Source organism: Chlorocebus sabaeus, chromosome 15 (assembly GCF_047675955.1).
Source record: "Chlorocebus sabaeus isolate Y175 chromosome 15, mChlSab1.0.hap1, whole genome shotgun sequence".
NCBI lineage: Eukaryota > Metazoa > Chordata > Mammalia > Primates > Cercopithecidae > Chlorocebus > Chlorocebus sabaeus.
This window is the reverse complement of record NC_132918.1, coordinates 22,186,112-22,210,922: the sequence shown is the minus strand read 5'-3', so window position 1 is coordinate 22,210,922 and position 24,811 is coordinate 22,186,112. Positions and strand designations below refer to the sequence as shown.

Genomic DNA, 24,811 nt, shown 5'->3' with positions numbered 1-24,811 from the left:
AGGAGTTAGCCAGGAAATTGTTGGGGATGGGAGAGAAATATTCCAGACTGAGGCACCAACATCTGGTAGGCCCTAAAACAAAAGTAAGTAAAATACGATCCGCATGACTGAAACGCTTTGGGTAATGGTCCAGGTCAGATAATTTTGTGGTGGACTTGTTGGAACCATAAATCCAGACTAAACACCTGTGTGTGTGTTGGGAGTTGAGAGGAGGGGAGTTGCACAGAAGGAAGAAGGAAAGATTCCCCTGAAAGGAATAGATCTTCCCATTCTTTACAGTCCTACGAAGGGAACATGGAAAAACAGGTCTTAGACTAGAGCGAAGAGAAATATTTTCTGCTATCTCTGGGACAAAGAATCAGTTTGGTCTCTGGGTTCTAAGACATGGGCAGTCTGATGTGTTTACAGGGGGCTTGAGGAGCTGAGAGCAGCTCCTTGGTCACAAATACATGTCCAGAAGTGAGGAAGCAGAACAAGTTAGTACGAACTCATGAGAAAGGGTTGGAAGTAGCATTGTCCAGTGGAACTTTCTGCAATGATAAAAATGTTCTATATTCTTTGCAGTCCAGTATAGTAGCCACTAGCCACATGTGGCTACTGAGTACCTGAAATAGCTGGTGCTTGTGAGGAACTGAACTTTATTTTATGAAATTCTTATTTTATTTAAATAACCAAATGTAGCACATATTGAAGAGGACACATCTGTAGCAAAACTAGTGTGATAATTTGGCCTTGGGTGTATTGAGAAGATTAGAGAAAGGTGTATGCATGCACACATGGAAAGTGAAGCAGTAGAGGAAAATAATGTCTTTGGTAATGCCTCGACAGAGATGTCGGTGCCTAGAGAACCAGGATTTCATGATAGTCACATCCATAGAATGTTGGTGAGACATGATGAAGGGAGAAAAGACCCCAAGGGACTTTTTCCTGGACAAGTATGAGGCAGAGCCTTGGGAAAAGGTAGGAAATCACTAAAGGACAGTTTAGAGGCTTCCTACTTCTAGCAGTAGAGCTGGGGTTGTCTTGTGTCATCATTAATATGTTATACTTGGCAAAACATGACAAAAACGATGCCAAAATGCCACAAATAATGGTTCTTTCATTCTTTTATTCATTTTCTTTGTTTAACTCTCAGGAAAATTTCAAAAGTAGCAGTGCCCTTAGTTCACAGGTCTGGCTAAGCTGATGCACTACACATGAACAGCAATAGACATCTTTGCTTTCTTTCTCCCTCCCTCCTCTGTAATAAGTTTTTCTTGGTTGTCCTCACTTCTCCAGTTTTGGCCAAAGCTCAAGGTTAAAACACTTGTTTACTAAAAGCACTCTTCATCACACACTGATCCAGATTAGTTTTTATAAGTGCCTGTTATAAAAGTACACAGAGAGGGTCGAAAAGGCAGGAAACTGTTAGAACTTGTCACAAAATTCAGCACAAAGGCAGCAGGATTCGGAAAGGCAAATTTTTTGTTTGTAGTGAGATACAACTTCACTTCCTTGGGTTTTGGTGTTGACGCCATTTGCTATCATTTTTCGTGAATTTTAAGAAATCAGATAAAACCACCACAGAATTCCTCTGCCATTTTTAACTGTGCCAACTGCAGTGGTATTGGATTTGTCTTCATGCTATCACCTTAATGTTTTCTGCTGCCATTAAAAATAGGTATTTTGATTACACTAAAAGCGATGGATGAGAAATGCTATGACCTGCTGTCTTTGTTGGACAGATGATGAATTGACTGAGGCAGCAAAATGCACTATTTACTATATACAGGTGAGACTAAGCTTCACCTGTTTACCTTCTCACAAGTCTCCATTGAGATGCCTTTAGAAAGAAAAAAGCATTTTTTAAAAAAGGAATTGGTTATTATTTTCTTTTCATTCTTCCACCCTTTCTCTACATTGATTTCATTGTAGCTGTTGTTGACTATTTGCTGATTATGCATTAGCTCCAAGTTAGCAAAACACAGGGCCTGTGCACTATTAATTTAACATGCATTTTGTTTAGGAAATCTTTATCCTGTTGGATTCATGCTCCTTAGAGCAACGTGCCAAAGGAAGGTTATCTTGTGGCCAGTGGAAGTCATGCCATATATGGACTCCAAAGTTGACAATCTGCCTCTGAGTTCTGGCTCTGCCCACGGGGGAATTCAGTTGAATATTTTTAGTCTTGCATCTCCTTATTTGTAAATGGGAAGTAAAAATGTATGCCATCCTATATTTCAGCCTGGTAAAGGATCAAATAACATGATGCCAACATAAGTGCTTTATAAAATCTTACTATACTTGAAAGGTATTAAATTTTTATTCATCATTTTTATCTACACTGATTTTCAGAAAGAATTTTAGCTCAGTTACAACAGAAGATACATAGGCAATAGGACTGACTATTAAAGATAAAAAAAACAAGAATCATATAATAAAAATAGCAGATAATTGTCCCAGAAAACCTAAGTTAAGCATAGTTGTAACAGTTGAACACTAAATTTAGCTTTGAACTTCCTGGCAGCTAAGAAAGAACACAAAATACAGTTAGACACAAAAGTCTCCATAATTTACAAACTGAAGCATGCTGGTTCATTAGGAGAGAAGAAAGTTTTCCTTCCACAAAATTCTAAGAGGATCACGGGTGAGATCATTATCTGGACACACAGGTGTCCCTATTTGCCATACAACTTGAAGTAACTTGAAGTTACATGTAGACATATGACTGAGTGCTAGCCAATGGGATGTGAGCTGGACCACAAAAATTCCCAAGTGCTCCCCACTGCTACCAGCTGATGCATGGCTTGTGTAGAAGGCAGAAGGTGGGAACAACCTGAGACCTGAATCCCTGCTTGCAATTCAGGTTGCAATGAGGGACCTGAATCCCTCCCTTACAGTTTTATCTAAGAAAAAATTTTAAATGAACTTTGTGAACCATCTCATCAGAGACAAGAACATCTAAACGTTCTGGGGAAAGGGAATGAAACAAAAATGGGTAATTGTATTTATGTGTTTGGGATGGTGGTGCCTGGGTAGAAAGGAAAGAAGCAAGAGATGAGAATAGTTTCGGAGTATGAGACACGTCTAGGAAGACCCGTTCATTTGGGTACCTTAGTAGTGAAGGTACAATGGACAATGTGAAGGCCTAGAGAAGGATGAGTCCTCCATAAATTTGGAGGAAACTTGACAGTTCAGAAAGAAGGACAAATAAAAGAAGATAAGAAAGGGCCCGATCTGACTTTCTATATTCCTATAGAGCCTAACTTTCCTGGCAGGACATCAACATTCTCAGCTTTGTCTTGAAGCAAACAAGCACAGTTCATAGACCCTGCTGTAGAATGCTTTCTAAAATTCCCAAGATACTGTTCAAGGTGTTTTGGGAATTTTATAAAGATAATCAAGGATGAGAATATCAAAATTCTTTAAATGTAATTGTATTACCCATTAAGCACAATTCTAGAACTTGCAGAATTGACTACTGAACTTCTCTGGTCTTTTGAGATTCAGTTTGAATAAGTGCATTGTGTTTAGATCTCATTCACCTCCGAAACACATTTGTTTTAAGAATTCTCACCGAATAGTCTCTGGGGCATTCTTTCTAGGATTTTTACTATGTCTTTCTTACACTGAACTATTTGGCCCTTCCTACTTTAAGGATAAATATCTCACATTTTACGTGTGGCTCAGGAGGTTTCACTTCTAGCTATAGTTAAAGCTAAAGATTTAGCAGGGCTTGGCCAAATGATAGCACGGAGCTGACAGGGTAGGGCCAGCCCCCAGCTCTCAGCTTACAATCAGGCCAGATCAGATATGCCAGGAGAAGATATAGACACAGTTGCTGATAAAGGCAGTTCAGGACCTAACCCGGAGAGCCCAGGAGCACAGGGCAAACAGGAGCAATTAATCTAGGATCAAGGCCTAATGTTAAACCATTGTTGATATAGAGAGATCAACAATGGAAAATGTAAAAAGAGAAATACTCAGATACCTACATAGCCAGACTCTCTTTACTCTCAGTAAATATCAGGACCCATGGCTTTCCCAAAATTCCATTTTCCTTAGACCAAAATTTCTACTTCTCCCCACTCCTACAAAATCAGCAAACCACAACTACTCTTGCTCAAATAATAGTTGGCTTTTGTAGTTTCAAAGAAAATGTAAGATACGGTTGACATCAAAATCATATGAGCATCCAGAGATCATGTCATTTCTCTAAGTATTGTAAGTGCTACAGGAAAGTTTGAGTAACAACCATTTTACGATTCCATGAATAATGCAAGTTTCTCTCCCTTCAGGCTGATATATGGCTTTTTTGACACCATCACTTAAAGGAAAAGGAAATCCACAAGTTACTTTTCTGTCTTCTACCTGGGTAACTTATTTGTTCCAAAGAAAAGAATCAAGATGTCAATTAAACTTTTTGCCTGCTAAGAAAATATGAAATGAGAGAACAATTATGTTTTTTACTCTTCTATGTGAATTAATGTCTTTGCAACTCTTACCACTTCTTTCCACCACTAATAGGAATGAAGACACATAGCAGCAAGTGTCACTTGAAGTTTAATTTCCTTTAAGAAATGTATGAATTAGAATCAAGGTACTGTCAGAGGTCATATGGTTTAACTTCTACTTACTAAATAAGTAATATCTAATGTTAATTGAGCGCTTAATCTCTGTGGCATGCACTTTTTAAAGTGCTTTCCATATAGTACCTCTTTTAATCCTCATGAAAACTCTGTTATCCTCATGTTAGAAATAAAAGAAACTGAGGCCCTGAGAGATTAAGTATTTGCACAGAGTCACACTGTAAGTGTCAAAGCTGGGATTTAAGCTCAGGAAATCTGACTCCCGGATCTGAAACACTGCATGATTCTGATCCATTTATACCATTGCACAATGAACATGAGCACTACTTGCTTTATTCCTAAATGTTACTACTACAATTCATATGGTACGTGATATTTTATTTGGAAAGATACGTAAAACATTTACTGCATAATTCAAAGACCCAACTTCCTGTTTTTTCACTTAAGAATTGCCACTGCTATTTAAGGAGATGGACTTCACCTAATATCTGACAGCTCTTCAACCCCACACAAGCAGTCTGTGTAAGAAAAAAAAAATGAAGATACAAGGGAATCTGGTGCCAGAATCTTTGCATTTCTGAGAGCATGTCCTTAGTAACTAGACCACAAATAACTGCCTTTAGAGTTTGAAGTTGCAGGAATGCTGTTGAGGGCATTTTATTCTTTTACAAAAATCTATACCTGTGGCCTCTGGGCCTAAAACTCATGACAGATGGACTGAATACCATTAAAATTGTCTAGTGCATCATTCTTCTTTAGGTGTCCATGCTGTGTTTGGAAATCATGTTGGCTCAAAGGTCTAACTTTTAGTACTGGCTGCACATTTGCCATGGGATTATTCCATTCACTGGCTGTTGAGTCTGCTAACATGGATAAACTTCAGTTTTTTTTTTTTTTTTTTTTTTTTTTTTTTTTTTTTTTTTTTTGAAGTTACACCTGCAAAGCTCAATTTCTTTTTTTAAAAAAACTGTCTATGTTCATACAAGCTCTGAATTACCTTCTCTTCTCTCCTTGGGTCCATTTGTTCCTGCTTTTCCAACTGGTAATGAAAAAATAAGTGGTCTGGCCTTTGAAATGTTTAACATAAAATAAAATTAAATTAAAACTTGAGGTTGAATTTTCCAGTTTCACTTGGGTTCACTCAAGACTAATCTTTAGTTTGGAAAGAACACCCGCCTCTAACCTTCTGTAGCAGTTTCACTAACACATCAACTTTATAATGTAGACTCTCCTAATAGGCCCTAGCATTCAAATTCTTTATGTTCTTAGCACCAGAACAAAACTGCCACATTTCTGTTCACTACAGAGTCAAAGCTGTCATAATCTGCTGTTACATTTTACTGAATGTCCTCAAGCTGTCAAAATGTTTGCTATGTCTATCAAAATATGCCAAATTTACTTGGGGCACTGGGCATGAGCAGCAGCAGTGAAATCTTTCAGATAAATGAGGTTGGGTGAATAGCAAATATATGAAGGTTAAAATGAGAAAAGTGTAGGACAGAGCATGTCTTGCTATTAAATATGATAAGTTCTATTATAAAGAAATAATTGATACTATTGGGACATTAATTTATCAATACAGGTGGAACCCAACTTGTTATATTCTTTCATGGATATCTAAAGATAAAAATGTGTGCCTATTACAGGCCAATATATTGTGAGCTTTTATTATGTTTTATTAATTCCCAGGTGGTATTCCAAAATATTTTCTATTTCAAATTAATATGGATACTCCTAGCACCCACAGACAATCTTAAGAAGCCCCTAGATCATATTTTAGCAAAGATAATATAGTAGAAACGTTGGAGGCTCATGACTACCTAAATTCTACATCACGGAAGAGCACTTCTTTCTATCCATATTTGAAACCAAAAATCACTTTGATGTATGCTGTTCATTATGCGTAGCTGCAGAATTCAAAATTAATTGACTAACAGAGAAAGAAGAAAATTATTCACGTTAGTTAAATTCCTACGGTTTATTTTTTATGTAGAGTTAAAATGAAAAATTCAAATTTTGTTTTTATTGGCATTGTTCCAGGATTTACAAAATGAGTGGGCGACTCATCCCTCATAAGGGATCTTGAGACAACAAAGTGCCAAAATCAGCTTAGAAAAGGAGCTGTGCCACTTAGGGTGAGTGAGACAGGAGGAAATTTTTGCAAACTGTGTATGCATATTTGCATTTGCTGAGTTCTATGTCCGTACTAAATGCAAGAACAATTATTCCTGAAGGTCACCTTAGAGATCTGGCTTTCCTCACTTACAACCATAATTTTTTTGTTTCCCCAAAATATGTTGAACTTTGAGAAAAAATTTTTTTCCAAGAGGAAATAGTTCTTTCTTGATAGTAATGAAATTCAGTGAAGCAATTTCAAACTAAAAAATATTATTTGGCCCAAAGAACTGGGGGGCAAAGTTACCAAGCATATTGTGTTAAATCTAGGTCTAACCAATTACGTTTAATTCTCTGCTATAACCATTAAGTATATTTTTCTAATGCTGAAAGAAAAATATCTCTGTGTTTCATTCTAGGCTCCTTCATGAACAACTCAAACTATCTGGTCAATAAGCTTCACACTTACCTCAAAGGCCTTCTGTATTTTTACAAAGTCACAAACGCTGAGTTTGTTTTCAAGCAGGCCTGTGCCATAGTCTTCAAATGCAGTTACATCTTCTGTTCTCTCAGGGCTCTTTGGCCCAGGCTGTGACCCTGTGTTTAACTCAAGTGCAGCTTTCTGGCAACTCATAATGGCTTCACGTTTTCTCAGCTGCCTTCAACTATTTCTAGATGGTTGGATCTTTTTTCCCTTCAACAGGTGCCTTTGAAAAGAAACTCAACTTAGCAATAGAATTCCAAAATGAAAGTACAAACCTTTCAAGGCGTACGATTAGGAGGCAAGCTGAGCTAGGAAATGAAAGCCCTCAACCCCCTCATTTATTTGATTCCAGAGTTTATTTTCAAAATTTACAGTTGAATGGTTTTAAAATGGCATTTTTACCCCTTCGTTATACTCTGTTTAACCTGACTTGATTAAAAATGTGTAAAGCTTTCCCCACATTTATAGTAACTGACACAGAAAACAACTTCCAATCTTCATTTTAAATGCATTAGAAAATCACCTTCCCAAAAATCTCTTTGGCTAACCTTGCTTCCATTAACATATTGTAGTTTTCAACTCCACTTTCTTGTCTGGAAGAGTTAGATGACAAAGCTGCAAAGTTTCCCTACCAATGAAGTACTTGACTCTGAAGGCCACATTCCCAGCAATGTGGAGTTGTTTGTTTCACCTGTTCTGATCCCTTTGTATGTTTCCTGGCAACCAACACAAAGCCAACTAAAACTTTCCCTTCCACTTCCGCCTCTCCAGCTAATGACTGAACTGAAAGTTTGAATATATAATGTAAATGTTGGAATTTTTTTAATAAAAGGACAGTTCATTTCACTCATTTTTTATTAGTTTTTTGTATTTAATTTATTTGTATTATTTAAGGACTTTTAACATTATATAGGACATATTTTATGAAACAATATGATTAGTCAAAGAAAAAAGCATGACATCCTGGAATTTTATGTTTTATACACAGAAAATGTTTTATTCTTATATAATAGGAATATGTTTCTTATATTCTTTTTGTTTTAGTTTCTATGTACATAAAATAGAGATAGTTCAAAAAAGCTCCCAACTTGTTGAAAATGTTATAAAAAACACAGCATAACATGATATGATAAATCTAATGATAAAATTGCTTACAGTGTCATTACTGGTTCAGCTAATAATAATGAAAAAGAGGAGAAAAGAAGAAAAATTAACATTTTTTGGGTATTCACCATGTGCCAGGCACTAAAACTTTACGTTCATTGTCTTGTTTAAGCTTCACAACAATCCTACAAGGCAGATATGATCATTATCCCCATTTTACTGATAAAGAAGCAAAAAGCCAGGCACAGTCGCTCACGCCTGTAATCCCTGCACTTTGGGAGGCTGAGGCGGGTGGATGGCTTCAGTTCAGGAGTTTGAGACCAGCCTGGGCAACATGATGAGACATTGTGTCTTAGTAAAAATACAAAAATAATCAGCCGAGCATGGTGGTGCACACCTGTGATCCCAGCTACTCCGGAGGCTGAGGTAGGAGGATCCCTTGAACCTGGGGGGCAGAGGTTGCAGTAAGCCAAGATTGTGCCACTGCACTCCAGGCTGGGCAACAGAATGAGACCCTGTCTCAAAAAAGGAAAAAAAAAAAAAAAAAGCAAAGAAAATGCCAAAGCTCACACAATTAGTAACACATGGAAGAGAACAGAATGGCTCCCAAACTTCAAAGACTGCATGTATTAGTCTGTTCTCACACTGCTAATGAAGACATACCTGAGACTGGCTAATTTATAAAGGAAAGAGGTTTAATTGACTCATAGTTTCACCTGGCTGGGGAGGCCTTAAAATCATGACAGAAAGCAAATGAGAGCAAAGTCACGTCTTACATGGCAGAAGGCAAGACAGCATGTGCAGGGTAACTCCCATTTATAAAACCATCAGATTCCATGAGACTTATTGACTACCAGGAGAACAGTATGGGGAAGTGCCCCATGAGTCAATTATTTCCACCTGGCCACACCCTTGACACGTGGGGATTATTACAATTTAAGGTGAGATTTGGGTGGGGACACTGACAAACCATATCACTGTACTTTAGATGGATGTGCCTGTCACACTTTATTTTTATTTCTGTAAACTAAAAAGTTGGCATTACATATTCTCTAGGGTCTCTTCCAGCTCTAACATTCTCTGAGCTGGTATTCACTAGAGGCATTGTACAGAACAGAGAGAAGAGCATCCTGTGGGAGTTCCTGTACCCATTATGGAAAAGTTCATTTATGCTTTCATTCATGCTTTCATTTATTCATCCATCTATCTATCATTATTCTTTCAAAAAAACATTTATTAATAGCCTAATAGGGAGGGCATGGTGGCTCATGCCTGTAATTCCACACTTCAGGAGGCCGAGACGGGCAGATCACTTGAGGTTAGTAGTTCAAGACCAGCCTGGCCAACATGGAGGAACCCCGTCTCTACTAAAAATATAAAAATTAGCTGGATGTGGTGGCAGGTGCCTGTAATCCCAACTACTGGGGAGGCTGAGGCAGGAGAATCGCTTGAACCTGGGAGGTGGAGGTTGCAGTGAGCCGAGATCTCACCACTGCACTCCAGCCTGGGTGACAGAGATAGACACTGTCTCTCTCTCTCTCTCTCTGTCTCTCTCTGTACATATGTGTGTGTGTGTGTGTGTGTGTGTGTGTGTATACACCTAATATATGTCAAGTTCTGAATTGTGACCTGGTGCCTGCCGTGAGGGCTTTACAGTCTAGTCAGAGCAATTATCCGTCTAGCTCATCTTTAATACCGATTCCAACCTCTTGCTCTTTATAGTGCTATGTTCAGAGGATTCTGAAGCCATAGCTAGGCTCGAAGGAAAAGAGTGGAATTAGATAGATAGATAGATAGATAGATAGATAGATAGATAGATAGATAGATATAGACATAGATATAGATATGTATCTCACACACAGAACAGAGGGTATATTTACCAGACTTGCTTTTCTTAGATAAGCCCTTCTTATAAGTTAGGAAAACAGTTTTAAGCCCCAATATTATGAGTTCCCCTAAGTTATCTTACATGGGAACACAATTTGTCTACCTACCACCCTAGTTAGTAAGTTAATAATAGTTTAAATCTGTTGGATCAGCCCCATAAATGTTTGTAAAATGTTTTATAGTGATATTCTAGAGAGTTGGGCTTAGTTCAGTAACAGACACTAATGAGGGAAGGAAGAGGAAATAGAAAAAACATTCTGTAAAGATGCACCATGAGAGGTAGGTATCCCACTGGCCGACAATGCAAAATTCTCTAATTATTCTAAGACAGACAAGCTGCCTGGCCTACTTAGCTGCCATAAAGTTGCAGCTCTAAATGTTTTCATTAGTCAAAACAGGAAAGTATAATGAGCAGCTAACAAATTACAGTAGAAGTTAATCAATTGACACAGTTTTCTTGCTATAAAATTATGGCATTAGAAATAATTCTTGATCATAAAGTCTTAAGAGGCTCTAACCTTCTCTGTAACTGTGTGGTTAATTTTCAGCTTAATTTCTGTAGCACTGTAAAATCCATAACTAGTCTCTCGACTGATGAAATTTACCCTCTTGCTTGCCATGCATCTATTATGATATTGTGAAAATCAAGATGGTGACAGTTTAATCACCTTTAGAAGGCCAAAAAGCAGATTGACACTTGCTCCCTTCTCCTATAGGGATCAGCCAACACCTGCCAGCAAGCATCGTGGAGCCCTAACTACCAAGAGGGCAGAGTAAGCTAATACATCCACTGATCTTTGACACTTTGGGACTGAATAATTCTCCCCACTAAATAGACACATCAATCTGTGTCTTTATCACAATTCACAGTCCACACCCAGATCCCTGCTCTCTCCTTCCCCCCCAATTTATTGCCACCAACATAAATATAGACATTCCTTTTATATTAAGGACAATTTTTTACCATTATATTTTCTACAAAGTAGGATACATATTATGAAACAATATGATTAGCCAAAGAAAAGAGCATGAAATTCTGGAATTGTATGTTTTATTCTTATAGGATAGGAATCCATTCCTTATATTCTTTTTGTCTTAGTTTCTATGTATATAAAATAGAGATGGTCCAAAAAAACTTCCAACTCATTGAAAATGTGAGAAAAACACAGTATACCATAATATAATAAATCTAATGATAAAACTGCTTGCAGTGTCGTTACTGGTTCAGCTAATAATAATAAAAAGGACAAGAAAAAGAAGAAAAATTAACTTTTTTTGAGTAGTCGCCATGTGCAAGGCACTAAAACTTTACATTCATTGTCTTGTTTAAGCTTCAAAACAACCCTACAAGGCAGTTATAATCATTATTCCCATTCTCCTTCCCATCCACAATTTATCCCCACCAACATATAGATCTCCCTTTTCCTTTTCTTCTAACTCCTCTTTCTTTCTTCGCCACCGTTCACACTGAAGCCTGTTCTTACTCATTAATCTTTGCCTAAATTCTCCCTCCACCTCTCACTTCAATTGAAATCAGTTTTACTTTACCAACCTCATTTCCAGCCAAGCCTTCTCAAGTCCTCAATGCTCCTTGTTCCAGTCCTCATCTCTCCAGGAAGAGAGAGAGAGTACGTTTCTCCCATCAGCTTCTTGCCTCTTGACCTCATGCCTTCTCAGGATAGCCCCAAACACCCGCTGGCTCTGTGTAAAGGGAACTTCCTCTCAAAGCCTCGGGAAAGCTCTGGCCCTGCCCTTGGCACCTTTTAAGCTCTCAACAGATATTAGTTTCTTTCCTTCTTTGTTCCTTATCCTCTCAGTTAGAATTAATTATTCCTTTCATTCTGCAACCACAGCATTTTTTTCAGACTTTAACCACAGCACTTTTTCTTCCTTCTTTGTAATGTAATTAGTTGTCTGCGTATCTCTCTCTCCCACTAGATTAACTCCTAAGAACAGGGATGATACCTCACTAACGCTGTAGCCTTACATTTCCCAACACAGCGTGTTGCATAAATTTCTTGACACTACAGTAATGTATGCTCATTTGTAAACAGGATAGGTAAAGGAGACATTCACCTATAACCTTGAGTTACCAAGCAAGGGTCCTGGGAATAGGTGGCAATGAATCAGAAAGAGCAGCAAAATTCTGGGGAAAAGAAAATCATATGACTCAAAGGTCATTAAGAAAAAGAGAGAAAGAAAATTAGTGACAGAAATAAAATTTGAGATAGTATCTTGAAGCCACTTAACAAAATTATCAAGTGCTTTTTGAAAAAATTCATTTCTTTTTTTTTTTCCATACAATTTCTATGTAATGTGCAAATATGTGTTGAGGCTTTACTCTGTCCCAGGTACTGCTTCTAAACACTGGAAAGGCAAAGATAAATGAGATAGATCTCTGTGCCCATCATTGCTCAGAGACACATATCACAGTAAATGTTGGCTTTGAATTCATCCTATCTTTTGAGAAAGCAGTTTCCATTGTTAATCTTGAGCAACATAACGTTAGCCTTTTCTTTTTTTTGATATGCTGAACAATATTCAAAGTAACAACACTGTAATTTTTTTATTATTTTCTTTCTTTCCTTTTTTTTTTTTTTTTTTTTTTTGAGAGAGAGTTTTGCCTTGTCACCCAGGCTGGCATGCAGTGCTGTGATCACAGCTCACTTCAGCGTCAACTTCACAGGCCCTTCCACCTCAGCCTCCCAAGTAGCTGGGACTACAGGAATGTGCCACCATGCCTGGCTAATTTTAAAACTTTTGTGCAGAAACAGGATCTTCCTATGTTGCCCAGGCTAATCTTGAATTACTGGGCTTAAACCATCCCCCTGCCTCAGCCTCCCAAAGTGCTGGATTCTAGGAATAAGCCACTGTACCCAGACAAAACTGGATTTTCATAACAGCATTTCTCAAACTTTTCAAGTATTTGAACACAGTATTATTAAAATAATGATATCCTAAAACAACGAAATACATAATTTTGTAGTAAATTACACATCATAAAGAAGCAAGCAGCGGTAGCCAAATTTAAAAATAGATGTGGAAGTGATCGTAAAATTGAGAAAATTTTTCACTTAAATGTTCTAACTTACTTGAAAAAAGTGCACTAAGACTTTATCAGTAGACACTTAGAATCCACCAAATTTAATATTGAGATCAGTACTTAAAAGTATTCATGGCTGGGCACAGTGACTCACACCTGTAATCCCAGCACTTTGGGAGGCTGAGGCAGGAGGATCATTTGAGGTCAGGAGTTCAAGACCAGCCTGGCCATCATGGTGAAACCCCATCTCTACAAAAATACAAAAAATAGCTGTGCGTTGTGGCACACACCTGTAATCCCAGCTACTCAGGAGGCTGAGGCAGGAGAATTGATTGAACCCAGGAGGCGGAAGTTGCAGTGAGCCAAGATCACACCACTGCACTCCAGTCTGGCAACAGAGTGAGACTGTCTCAAAAAAAAAAAAAAAAAAAAAAAAGTATTCAGAAGGCCAGTCTATTTATGCAAATTCTGATGAGTGTTTCCAACAACAAATCACTTTTGTCCCTCTTTGCTTTAACATATCTTCCCTTTGAAATCCAGCATCCTTGTTTTCAGTCATATGTGGGTCTCTCAGACACCAGTGGGGCTTTCATAAGGGAGCCACTTACTTGGCAATTGCTCTGAACTACCTAACTAAATTTCTTTACATTGCCTCTCTGAGAGAACTGTCTGCTATTCTACTTGGGACTTTAGAACAGTTTGTCAAAGTCACCTAAATATCGAACACTTGCAACCATGTTTAGAGCCACTAGAAAACAGTCATAAAATCATTGCATGAAAGAAGTCACTCATAATCCAGTAAGCATTTACTGATTGTCTCCTCGAAGAAAGACAGAAAACAGGTGGGAAATGAACAATTATTGAGTTCCTAGTATATGCCAAACATTGTGTTAAGCACTTTCACAAATGTTATTTTATTTAATCCTTGTGATATCTCTGCAAGGTACCTAATGTTTCCTCTCTTTTTTTTTTTTTGACAGATGAGGAAACTAAAACAAAAAATATCTCATCCAACTACTTACAACTTGCAAATTGTATAATGTAGCAATTCCAATAGAATGACGCTATGCACTTTAAGAATATTACATACATTAGTTTCTTTAATTTTCCTGGAAATCCGATGACATGGGTGCTATTATTGTCACCATTTTTAGATGAAGAAGCTGAGGCTTAGGCAGGGCAAATGATGTGTTAGGATCATCCAGCAAGAAGTAGAAAAGCTGGAGTTCAAACCCCAAGTTTCTCCATAGTATAAAGCCCTGTGCAGGGTAGACTGCTAACCACCACAATAAATTCTAACCCAGTTCAGGAGCTAAAATGTGCAAAATGTAAAGAAATAAGAAAGCCCATACTAGGAAATAAAGTCAAATGGGCTTAAAATTTGGAGTCAAAATACCAGGTTCAAGTCTTGTTTCTCTCATTTTCAGCCCTATCATCTTGGGCAGGTTGAGTCATTTCTCAAAATGAGATCGCAGAATTGTTTATCTCATAGAATAGTCTTAAGGTTAAAAAGAGAAAATACAGTGAAAACTCTATGTAAATTTTAAAACATTATGCACATGAATTAACATTAATATTATTACACAGTTGGAAGAAGGTATATTTCGTGCAACCTTGGAAAAATAAGGTAGGAGTTCACAGAGAGATTGGAATATTAGAATTGTAAAACAGAATGAAGCAAAATTATCTATATCATGACATTTCACATTAAAGCTGAGATTCTGTAATCATTTTAATTGTGTTTAGGAAGGTCTTATGTCTAAATCTATCCCAGAGAGCAATGCTATATCAATATTTCAATGTTAGTTATTAAATGCAATGATTGTGTGTGTGCACACATTTGTATGAGTTAGTAGATGTATGGTTTTATCATTTTGAAAAAATACTTCCTTCCTTATGATTAGTCAGAGTTAATGTCAACTATAGATATTGTCCCTAAGAGGGCTTGGTCTGTTCAGCACTGTCTGAATCTGTTTTTAACAACAACAGAAATGATATTCAAAGCAGTGTAACTACTGTCTACCATAATGTGACTCTCTTAGAGTGTCTGAGTGCCTGAATCCCCAGAATCAGATGCTTTTTCCCTAAAACATTAAACGCCCTATTCTAGAAAGAAAGTCAATTTTAATTTGGTCTCACTGAATGACTTAACCCCAAAGGAAGAGATATATACATATAAACACATGCGCGCACCCGGAGACGGAGACACAGAGGAGACAGAGAGAAGAAGAGAGATAGAGAGAATTGGAGACATGTCACGGTATAAGACTGGAAGTTTCTTAGATAAGTTGCCTCATAAGGGGAAACTGTGGGCAGTTACAGTACTTTGGGTACACTGACCACTAACTGGGGTGGCAGAAGTATAACATAGCGATAAGAGTATCTCTGAAGGGAATAATATACAATGAAACAGTAATTCTAAATTTAGAGTCAGGAGACCTGGATTTTGGTGCAGCCTCCACCATGTCCTTATGACTCGAAAATTTACACTTATTGGGTGTCAGTTTCCATAGTCCTAAGTGACGATAATGATTCCTACATGCACAGTGCAAATAATTACTTTGAGACTCAAATGAAATCATGTATAGAAAAACATTTTCTAGCCAGAAATGGCTATGTAAATATTTATTTTTTGGTTGGATCATTAATTCATTTTTCATGTTTATGTGACTTAACATGTGTAGAGCATTACCCTAGTGATACCCAATAGCTATCAGTTATGAGTCTTAATATTAAGGAGCATAAAGTCCAGAAAATGACATAAGCCATCTATATGAATCAGATAGGTAAAAAAGGGTACAGATGAAATGGTACAGATGTTAAGGAAAACACTGCTTAATTATATATGGTTGAGGAGGCATGGTAGATTGAGTAAAAATGGCTTTGGAATTGGTGACATTTGAATGGGTGTTATGACTTGAACTGTGTGCCCCAGAATTAATATGTTGAAGTCTCAACTGGGGCTACCCAAGTACCACAGAATGTGACCTTATTTGGAATAGGGTCATTGGAGATGTAATTAGTTAAGATTAGGTTATACCAGAGTAGTGTGGGCTCCAATCCAATATGACTGGTGTCCTTATAAAAATAGAAAATTGTCTATAAACACACACACATACACAAACACACAGGGCAAGCCATGTGAAGATTGGAGTTTGCTGTCACAAGACAAGGAACTATCAGAAGCTGTAAGTGAAGCCTGGACTAGATCCTTTCCTAGTGCCTTCATAGGGAATATGGGCCTGCCAATGCCTTTATGTCACCTTCTTGTCTCTAGAAACAAGACAGTAAATTTCTGTAATTTAAGCCACTGAGTTAGTGGTATTTTGTTATGGCAGCCCTTGGAAACTAATACATTTGTTTATATGGGAACACAGCAAAGCAAGTTTATGGGTAGAAATGTATGTTGTTGAAGTTTGTTATTATTAGACTAATATAAGATACAAATAAATAGAATCATTATATTATAATAATATACCTACAATATTAAGCACCCAGCACAGTGCTTGACACACAGTAGGCACCAAATAAATATTAAATGAATGTTTTTACCAACAAAAAGGAGATCACAGAAAGAGGAATGGACTGGCATCAAATATATGTTTTAATCTGTTTCATCCTCTTTTTTTTTTTTTTTCTGGGCAAAGCCTCTACTTACCACAAAAAAATCAGAAACATCCACATTTCTATGAAAAATGCTACCACTTCACCTTTGTTTACTTTAAGAAATTATGTCTAGGAAAACAAATAAAAGGGAAAAAGGGCAATAGAAAGGAATTTTACACTTGTAAAAATCAAAGTTCTGAAACAAAATGCACTTTGAAAGATTGAAAGCTATAGTCCCAAGAGAGAATACTGGCACAATAAATATTTCTCACGGAACATAGTGTACTTCCTGAGCATGGTGCCTTTGATTGAAAGCTATGGAGACCAAAGGCCTCTATTTCTCCACAGCAGGAGCAGCAATCATCAAATTAATATCGGAAGTGCACTCCTAAATCAAGTTGTTGCAAGTGTACTCATAAAGAAGACATCTTACAAAAATGCAGATAGAGCTTTTGAAATCATTGCCTAGGCCAAATGCTGTCAGAGAAAATGGATCTCAATTTACTCAACACATTTTGGTTTTGCAATTTTCAAGATTAACTCTCGCCATTGTCTGAACAATATGAGGTTCTTAGGAGAACTTTAAAAACGCATTCTTGTATGTTCAGTGCAAATGGTACAAGTGATAATTGTTGTGTTCAAGTCCACTACACGGAGGGGGGTTGGGTGGTGATTAGCTCAGGAAACAGAGCTCATGTACCTATTGGGAAAATACAGTGGAGGAAATCATGGGGCTTACAACTTTACCAAATGGGACATTAATTTAGGGAAATGAGTTAAGTTTTCAATTAGGAGGAAAATGATACAGATATATGACAATAAACAGCTGCATGACCTTGGGTAAGTTACTTAACTTCTCTGGTTTCAGAATCTTCATCTGTAAAATTAAAAGATTAAATTACATTTTCTTTTAAGTCTCTTCTGGTACTTAATTTAAGAAGGACGGGGAAGGGAAAGTACAAGAATACTGACAGCTCTACAGAAAAATAAAAGACACTATGTCCCAGGTAATATTATTGCATTTATACTGGAAGTACTCAGAACATGACTGTGGATATTGTAAATACTTTTTTGATAATTATAAATGAAATCATCATATGGACAAATAAGTCGACCTGTCAGTCAAGCATCTGTACAACCTGTCACACACTTAGCCTTGCACTACCTGTTTCTCTTATTGGATTACCAGTGAGGATTTTGGAACTTAGTTATGGCAAGTGGATTCTATCAAAAGAATGCAATTTATTTATTTGTTTATCCACACAACTATTTATTTCCCCACTCGTTCATTGAGCAGCCACGATGGCCAAGGATGGTGATAGGCACTGATGATGACAGAGATAGGCTGGCCCTTCTCCCATGAAGTTTGTAATCTAGTAGGGTGAGATAAGCAAAAAGCAGAACGTTACTACACATTTTTATTAAAAGAGTAATAAGGGGGTCCAAGGAAGAACATACGCAGGCTCCTAAACCTGACATGGAAGATCAGGTAAGAAAGATGTGATTAAAATAAGTCATATCTATGATGGCACCCAAATGATTAGATATTAGCCAGATAAAGAATAGGAAAAAGAGGGTTTAAGCAGAAGATACAGTGTGTGCTAAGGACTGGAGGTGGCCAGGCCTTTGGTATCCCCTTGGATACCTGGGGATAAAAGTAGTTTACTCTGGATGGTTCTTACAGCATAGGTAAGGAAGGTTAGGGAGAAGGGGCACAAGTCTGACTGGAGAAGTAAGCCTAGATCATGGAGCCATAGGGAGGAGTTAGGTGTTCATGCTGAGGACACTGGGAAGCTATCGCAATTTTATGCTGGGAATGTAATATAATGACATATTCATTGATGAAAGATCATTGAATTGCCCAGTGGTTTTCATCTAGGTAGTTTCGTAAATGATCTAGGCAGTTTTTGTTTGTTGGTTTCGTTTTTAAATCCAATAACAGCCCCCTACAGAAGAATTACTTGAAATCCCTGGAGGTGGAATCTAGGCACTAATATATTTTAAAATTCCTTAAAATATTTTATTGTGCAGCCCAGGTTGAAATCACTGGATTGAAAGGGGACAAAACCAGCTAGCTAGGAGGCAATAGAGATAATCAAGTTGACAGGTGATGATGGCTTATTTACACCCTAGAAAAATATCAGAAATACAAGAAAGAGTATTCAGTGAGTATAGAGGAGAAGAATCAAGAATGGATCAGCATAATTCTGAAATATCGTTTTGCAAAGTTTTGAATTCAGAAAATGTGTAAATATTTTAAACATTAAAAAATAAAAATAAGTCAACAAAAGTGAGGAACAAACTAAAATTGAATACAAATAGAAACAAGTGAACCTAACCAAGTGCATGACATAACCACAAGGGGCGGAGGGAAATCCAAAGGAACTTTAGAGCATGTGCAAAGAAATTTTGACCTCTAATAGATTTCTAGATTGTGGTGGCATGGGAGTAGCAATTTTGTGACTATTATAGAATTGTACAAATAAGTAAACATTGTTTTATTTTAGGAATCAGGGTTTCCATCATAGCAGAAGAGAGATACAAATATGGAAAGGAGAAAGGCAAGGAAGAACTCTGTGCTATTGGATGGGAATGAGTAATATCAGTATAAATTTACACACACACACACACATTTATTTCCTAGCACTGACTGTTGACACATCTCAGTTACAAAGTGACACCTGCAGTCCAAGTCTTCATTTCTAAATACGATTCTACTTGTAGAAATGAATGATTCTTGGGTTAGTGTAAGAAATCTGGAATGTTTTCTTGCCTAGGAAGTAATAAAATGCTTTTAAAATAAGAAAATAGGGCCGGGCGCGGTGGCTCAAACCTGTAATCCCAGCATTTTGGGAGGCCGAGACGGGCGGATCACAAGGTCAGGAGATCGAGACCATCCTGGCTAACGAGGTGAAACGCCGTCTCTACTAAAAATACAAAAAACTAGCCGGGCGAGGTGGCAGGTGCCTGTAGTCCCAGCTACGTGGGAGGCTGAGGCAGGAGAATGGCGTGAACCTGGGAGGCGGAGCTTGCAGTGAGTTGAGATCCGGCCACTGTACTCTAGCCTGGGTGACAAAGCGAGACTCTGTCTCAAAAAAAAAATAAAATAAAATAAAATAAGAAAATAAGAGAAACCAAAAAGGAGCTCCCACTGACCAAATCAGGGTCATTAAAAAATACATTTTTCAACTTTTAAATTGTTAAAAAATTTTTATGGGTACATAGTAGGTACATATATTTATGGGGTACATGAGATATTTTGATACAGGCATGCAATGTAAAATAAGCACATCATGGAGAATGGGGTATCCATCCCCACAAGCATTTATCCTTTAAGTTACAAACAACCCAATTACCTTTCAGTTATTTAAAAATATACATTATCGTTGACTACAGTCACCCTATTATGATATCAAAAAGTAGATCTTATTAATTCTATTTTTATTTGTTTTTACCCACTAACCATCCCTACCTCCTTCCAAACCCCCTCTACACTAGCCAGCCTCTGGTAACCATCCTTTTACTGTCTAGTTCACGAGTTCAATTGATTTGACTTTTAGATCCCACAAATAAAAAAGACAAACATGCAATGTTTGTCTTTCTGTGCCTGGCTTATTTCACTTAACATAATAATCTCCAGTTCCATTCATGTTGTTGCAAATGACTGGATCTCATTCTTTTTACGGCTGGCTGAATAGTACTCCATTGTGTATAAATACCACATTTTGTTTATACATTCATCTGTTGATGGACACTAAGGTTGTTTCCATATCTTAGCTTAGTAAACTGTGCTATTACAAAATCTTAGCTTAGTAAACAGTGCTACAAGAAACATAGGAGTGCAGATATCTCTTCGATATACTGATTTTTTTTTCCGGTGGGAGATGGGGGTATCTATCCAGCACTGGGATTACTGGATCATATGGAAGCTCAATTTTAGTTTTTTTAGGAATGTCCAAACTGTTCTCCATAGTGGTTGTGCCAATTTACGTTCCCACCAACAGTGTACAAGAGTTCCTTTTTCTCCATATCCTTGCCAGTCTTTGCCATTTCCTGTTGTTTGGGTAAAAGCCATTTGAATTAGAGTGAGACGATCATCTCATTATAGTCTTGATTTGCATTTCTCTGATGATCAGTGATATTGAGCACCTTTTCAAATCCTCGTTTGCCATTTGTATGTCTTCTTTTGAGAAATGTCTATTTAAATCTCTTGCCCATGTTTTGATCTGATTACTAGAATTTTTTCCTATAGAGTTGTTTCAGCTCCTTATATATTCTACTGATTAATCCACTGTCAGAGGGGTAGCTTGGAAATATTTTCTCCCATTTTGTGGGTTGTCTCTTCACTTAGTTTATTGCATCTTTTGCTTTGTGGAATCATTTTAACTTGATGTAGTCCCATTTGTCCATTTTTGCTTTGGTTGCCTGTGCTTATGGGGTATTGCTCAAGAAGTCTTTGCCCAGGCCAATGTCCTGGGGATTTTCCCCAATGTTTCCTTGTAGCAGTTTTGTAGGGAGGGAGGGAGAGAGGGAAGGAAAGAATGAAGGGAGGGAGGGAGGGATGGGAGAGGGGGGGAGGTAGGGAGGGAGGGAAGGAGAGACGGAGGGAGGGAGGGAGGAAGAGTGGGAGGGAGGGAAGGAGGGAGGGACGGGAGAGGGAGGGAGAGAGGGAAGGAAGGAAGGAAGGAAGGAAGGAAGGAAGGAAGGAAGGAAGGAAGGAAGGAAGGAAGGAAGGAAGGGAGGGAGGGAGGGAGGGAGGGAGGGAGGGGAGAGGGAAGGAGGGAGGGAGGGGAGAGGGAGGAAGGGAGGGAAGCAAGGGAAGAAGGAGGGGAAGAAGGAAGGGAGTAAAGAAATTTTGATAGAGATAGAAATCATTATTTTATAACAAACTTTAATAATAATTGATTCAGGAAAGGATTATCTATAGATGAAAGTTTCTTAGGAAATAAAATATGTATACAATTTCAAAGCATCTTCTCCATAGATTACTTACAATTACAGAAAGAAAGGGGGTACTCTGGAGCAAGTTACGGAAGTTAACATCACCAATAATGGGACAAACAGACATCATGTGTATGCTGATAAGATGAACTAAGAGGAACCTACCATAACTTCTGCAATATCCTTGCCAAAATTCATAACTAAATATAATCATAAGTCAATAATCTGACAAACCCAAATTGATGGAATTCTATAAAATGACCAGCTATTCTCTTAAAAAAAAAGTCAATGTTACGAAAAGACAAAGAAAAATTGAAACTGAAGATAGATGGTAACTGAATGCATGTCATAATCCTAGATTGGCTCCTGAATTGGGGTGGGAGGGTGGGGAGCGAACAGTATTGGAAGGATAGACAAAATTGAAATATGACACTATATTAGATAACAGTATTAAATCAATATCAGATTTTCTGAATTTGATTATTGTCCTAAGTTATGTAAAAAAAATACCTGTTCTTAAGAGATATATGGTCAAGTATTTAGGACAAGGTCATCATGTCTGCAACATTTAAAACTGGTTCAACAATGATGATAATATATATTATATTACAATGATACATACATATATATAGACATATTATTGTACAATTCTTGCAATTCTTCTGTAGCTTTAAATTTTTTTCAAGCTAAAAGAAAAGTGCAAATTTTAGGATTTAGGCTTGAGCTGTTGTAGCACCAACAGATGGCTAGTTGAGTATGAGGACAACCTTACCCAGGTAAGTCCCTGGTTCTGGGCTATGCCCAGGTGTCCATGACTAGTGTTCATTCTCCAGTGCTGTCTGTCTGCATCTCATTCATCTCAAGGTTCACAAATTTCAAGAAAACTTTATTTCTTATAAAGTATTGCAGCCTATAGGGAAGTATAGATAGCCTCCAGCAGAGGCCAAAAACAGTCACTTTGGAGGAAAGGTGAGACAGGAATTTACACTAAGCAGGTTAGCTAGGTATATATATTCAACAGGTTATAGGAGGAACTATGAATATTGACAAAGTGGGGGACATCTGCATGTGTATTAAGCAAATGTGCATGCATGCATCTTTGGCATAGAGACTTAACATTTAAACGTATTTAGGCCCAATATGTCAAAAGGTGAAGCTCAATATGTCAAAAGGTGAAGCAGCAGAGGCAAAGGCACTCAGTGTGCAGCCTCTGTCAACTGGCCAGAACAAGTCCATGGCCAGTAGTCTCTCATCGGCCGAAAGTTACTGAAATCAGTCTCTTGTCAAATCGAAGCTGTACTTATGGCTTGTGGAATAGGGGTGGGAGAGTATCAGTCAGCATCTGGCAGTCAGTGAGCTGCAAATGTTTTAATATTGCTTATCTCAAGGCATGGCCTTAGGGGGCTTGTTTATAATTTGGTGTCATACTGTCACAGAGTCCATTCCATCAGTATTATCATCTCTATTATAACATCTATTACTTGCTAATAGAAACTCCTTTTCCTGCAGAAGAACGTGGTGCCCAACACCAGTCATTACCAAGTACTTTCCGAGATTCCCTAATAAGCAGAAATGACCATGTGACACAATTCTTAACAATGAAAGCATACATGGAAGACTGTTGGGGACCCTGGAAAGACTTTTACTTTATCTAGTAAGACAAGAGAATCCCTATTCCCTTTACCCTGCCTGAAATGTGGACATGAATGAGCAACTGAGGAAAAGCCTATGAAAGTCTCCCAAAGTCTATATTTAAGACACTATCAATATCTGCAACTGCATTTTTCTAAATTTCTATGTTAAAAAAATTATTTAAACATTACTTAGTTTTGTTGCACATAACCTAATAAATTCCTAACAAATACAGCAATTAGGAACATGATAGTAGTATTAGGCTTCTGAGAACCAGCTCAATGGGATGTCCAATTAAAAATTGGCTATGTGTGTCAGAGTGTGTTTTCTTAGGTGTTTTGTATTTTGGGAGGATGGAGGGAGGAGGGAGTAGAAGGGAGGACAATATAAGATCAGTATTAAACATCTCAGTTTAAACATTTTGGTACATTTAACAAGTAATTTTTTTTAGAATTGTCATCCAGGACATTTTCCTTCTCCCAATTTCTTCTTTTCATAAAGTGCAGATCAGCATTTTGCTCACTATTCACTGCAGTTATACCTGAAATCATTTGCCTATATTTCTCTGTTTTTTTGTTTTGTTTTGTTTTATTGTATTTTGAACACGCAAGGAAGCAAAGGAACAGGTAAGTAAGGGATTATGGAACAGCCAAGTTTGATTCTGTTTGGAACTGGGAGGTCATTCTGGAAACAAACCAGGACTGGGGATTGGATTATTTTATCTCAACAGCAGCCAGGTGAACTTTCATCTCAATGTAACTTAAACAACTCTCCAGCTGTTTCTCTCTTCTATACTCGCTTTTTCTCTATCAACAGACAACTTAACATTTGATCAATTCTCTCCTCATTCTTACTCATGCTTTCTGCTTTCTCCGAACATTGGCTCTTGTGTGCCTCCTCCTGCTTTAAGCCTCTTTGTATCCTTTCAGCTTCCTTTCTCACTGCCAACCAGTACTTCTTAGAATTACCTGGTTTAGAATCTGGAGCAAGAATGTGAAGTGACCCAGCTCATCATGGTTGAGGAAAGCTATCTCCAAGGCCAGAAGTCAGCATTCTTTTTCATTTGGATAAGGATTCTGCTGCTGGTCTCGTTAATCACTGTACCTGGGAACGGTCACATAGGAATAGGCCAGATCTCTTTCTGCAATGGCCATAGGTGAGGCAGCTTCCTTCAGAAGGGGACTTTAGAGAAAACTAAGGTAACTGATTCATTTAGCACTTGTATCATCAAAAAAACAAAAAGCTGGCTGGGCGCAGTGGCTCATGCTTGTAATCCCAGCATTTTGGGAGCCTGAGACGGGTGGACTGCTTCAGTTCAGGAGTTCAAGACCAGCCTGATCAACATGGTGAAACCCCGTTTCTACTAAAAATAAAAAAAAAATTAGCCAGGTGTGGTGGCCTGGGCCTGTAATCCCAGCTACTCAGGAGGCT

General features: G+C 37.8%; 1 protein-coding gene across 1 annotated transcript in view; it reads right to left on the bottom strand.

The window, feature by feature from the left end:
- WDR49 (WD repeat domain 49) overlaps nt 1–7,385 on the bottom strand; it is a 183,541-nt gene extending 176,156 nt beyond the window's left edge. Inside the window, exon 1 of the mRNA XM_037988593.2 lies at nt 7,153–7,385. Coding sequence (XP_037844521.2) covers nt 7,153–7,317 — 165 coding nt within the window. The 5' untranslated portion in view covers nt 7,318–7,385. The remainder of the gene's footprint in view (nt 1–7,152) is intronic.
- Nucleotides 7,386–24,811: the final 17,426 nt, after the last annotated feature.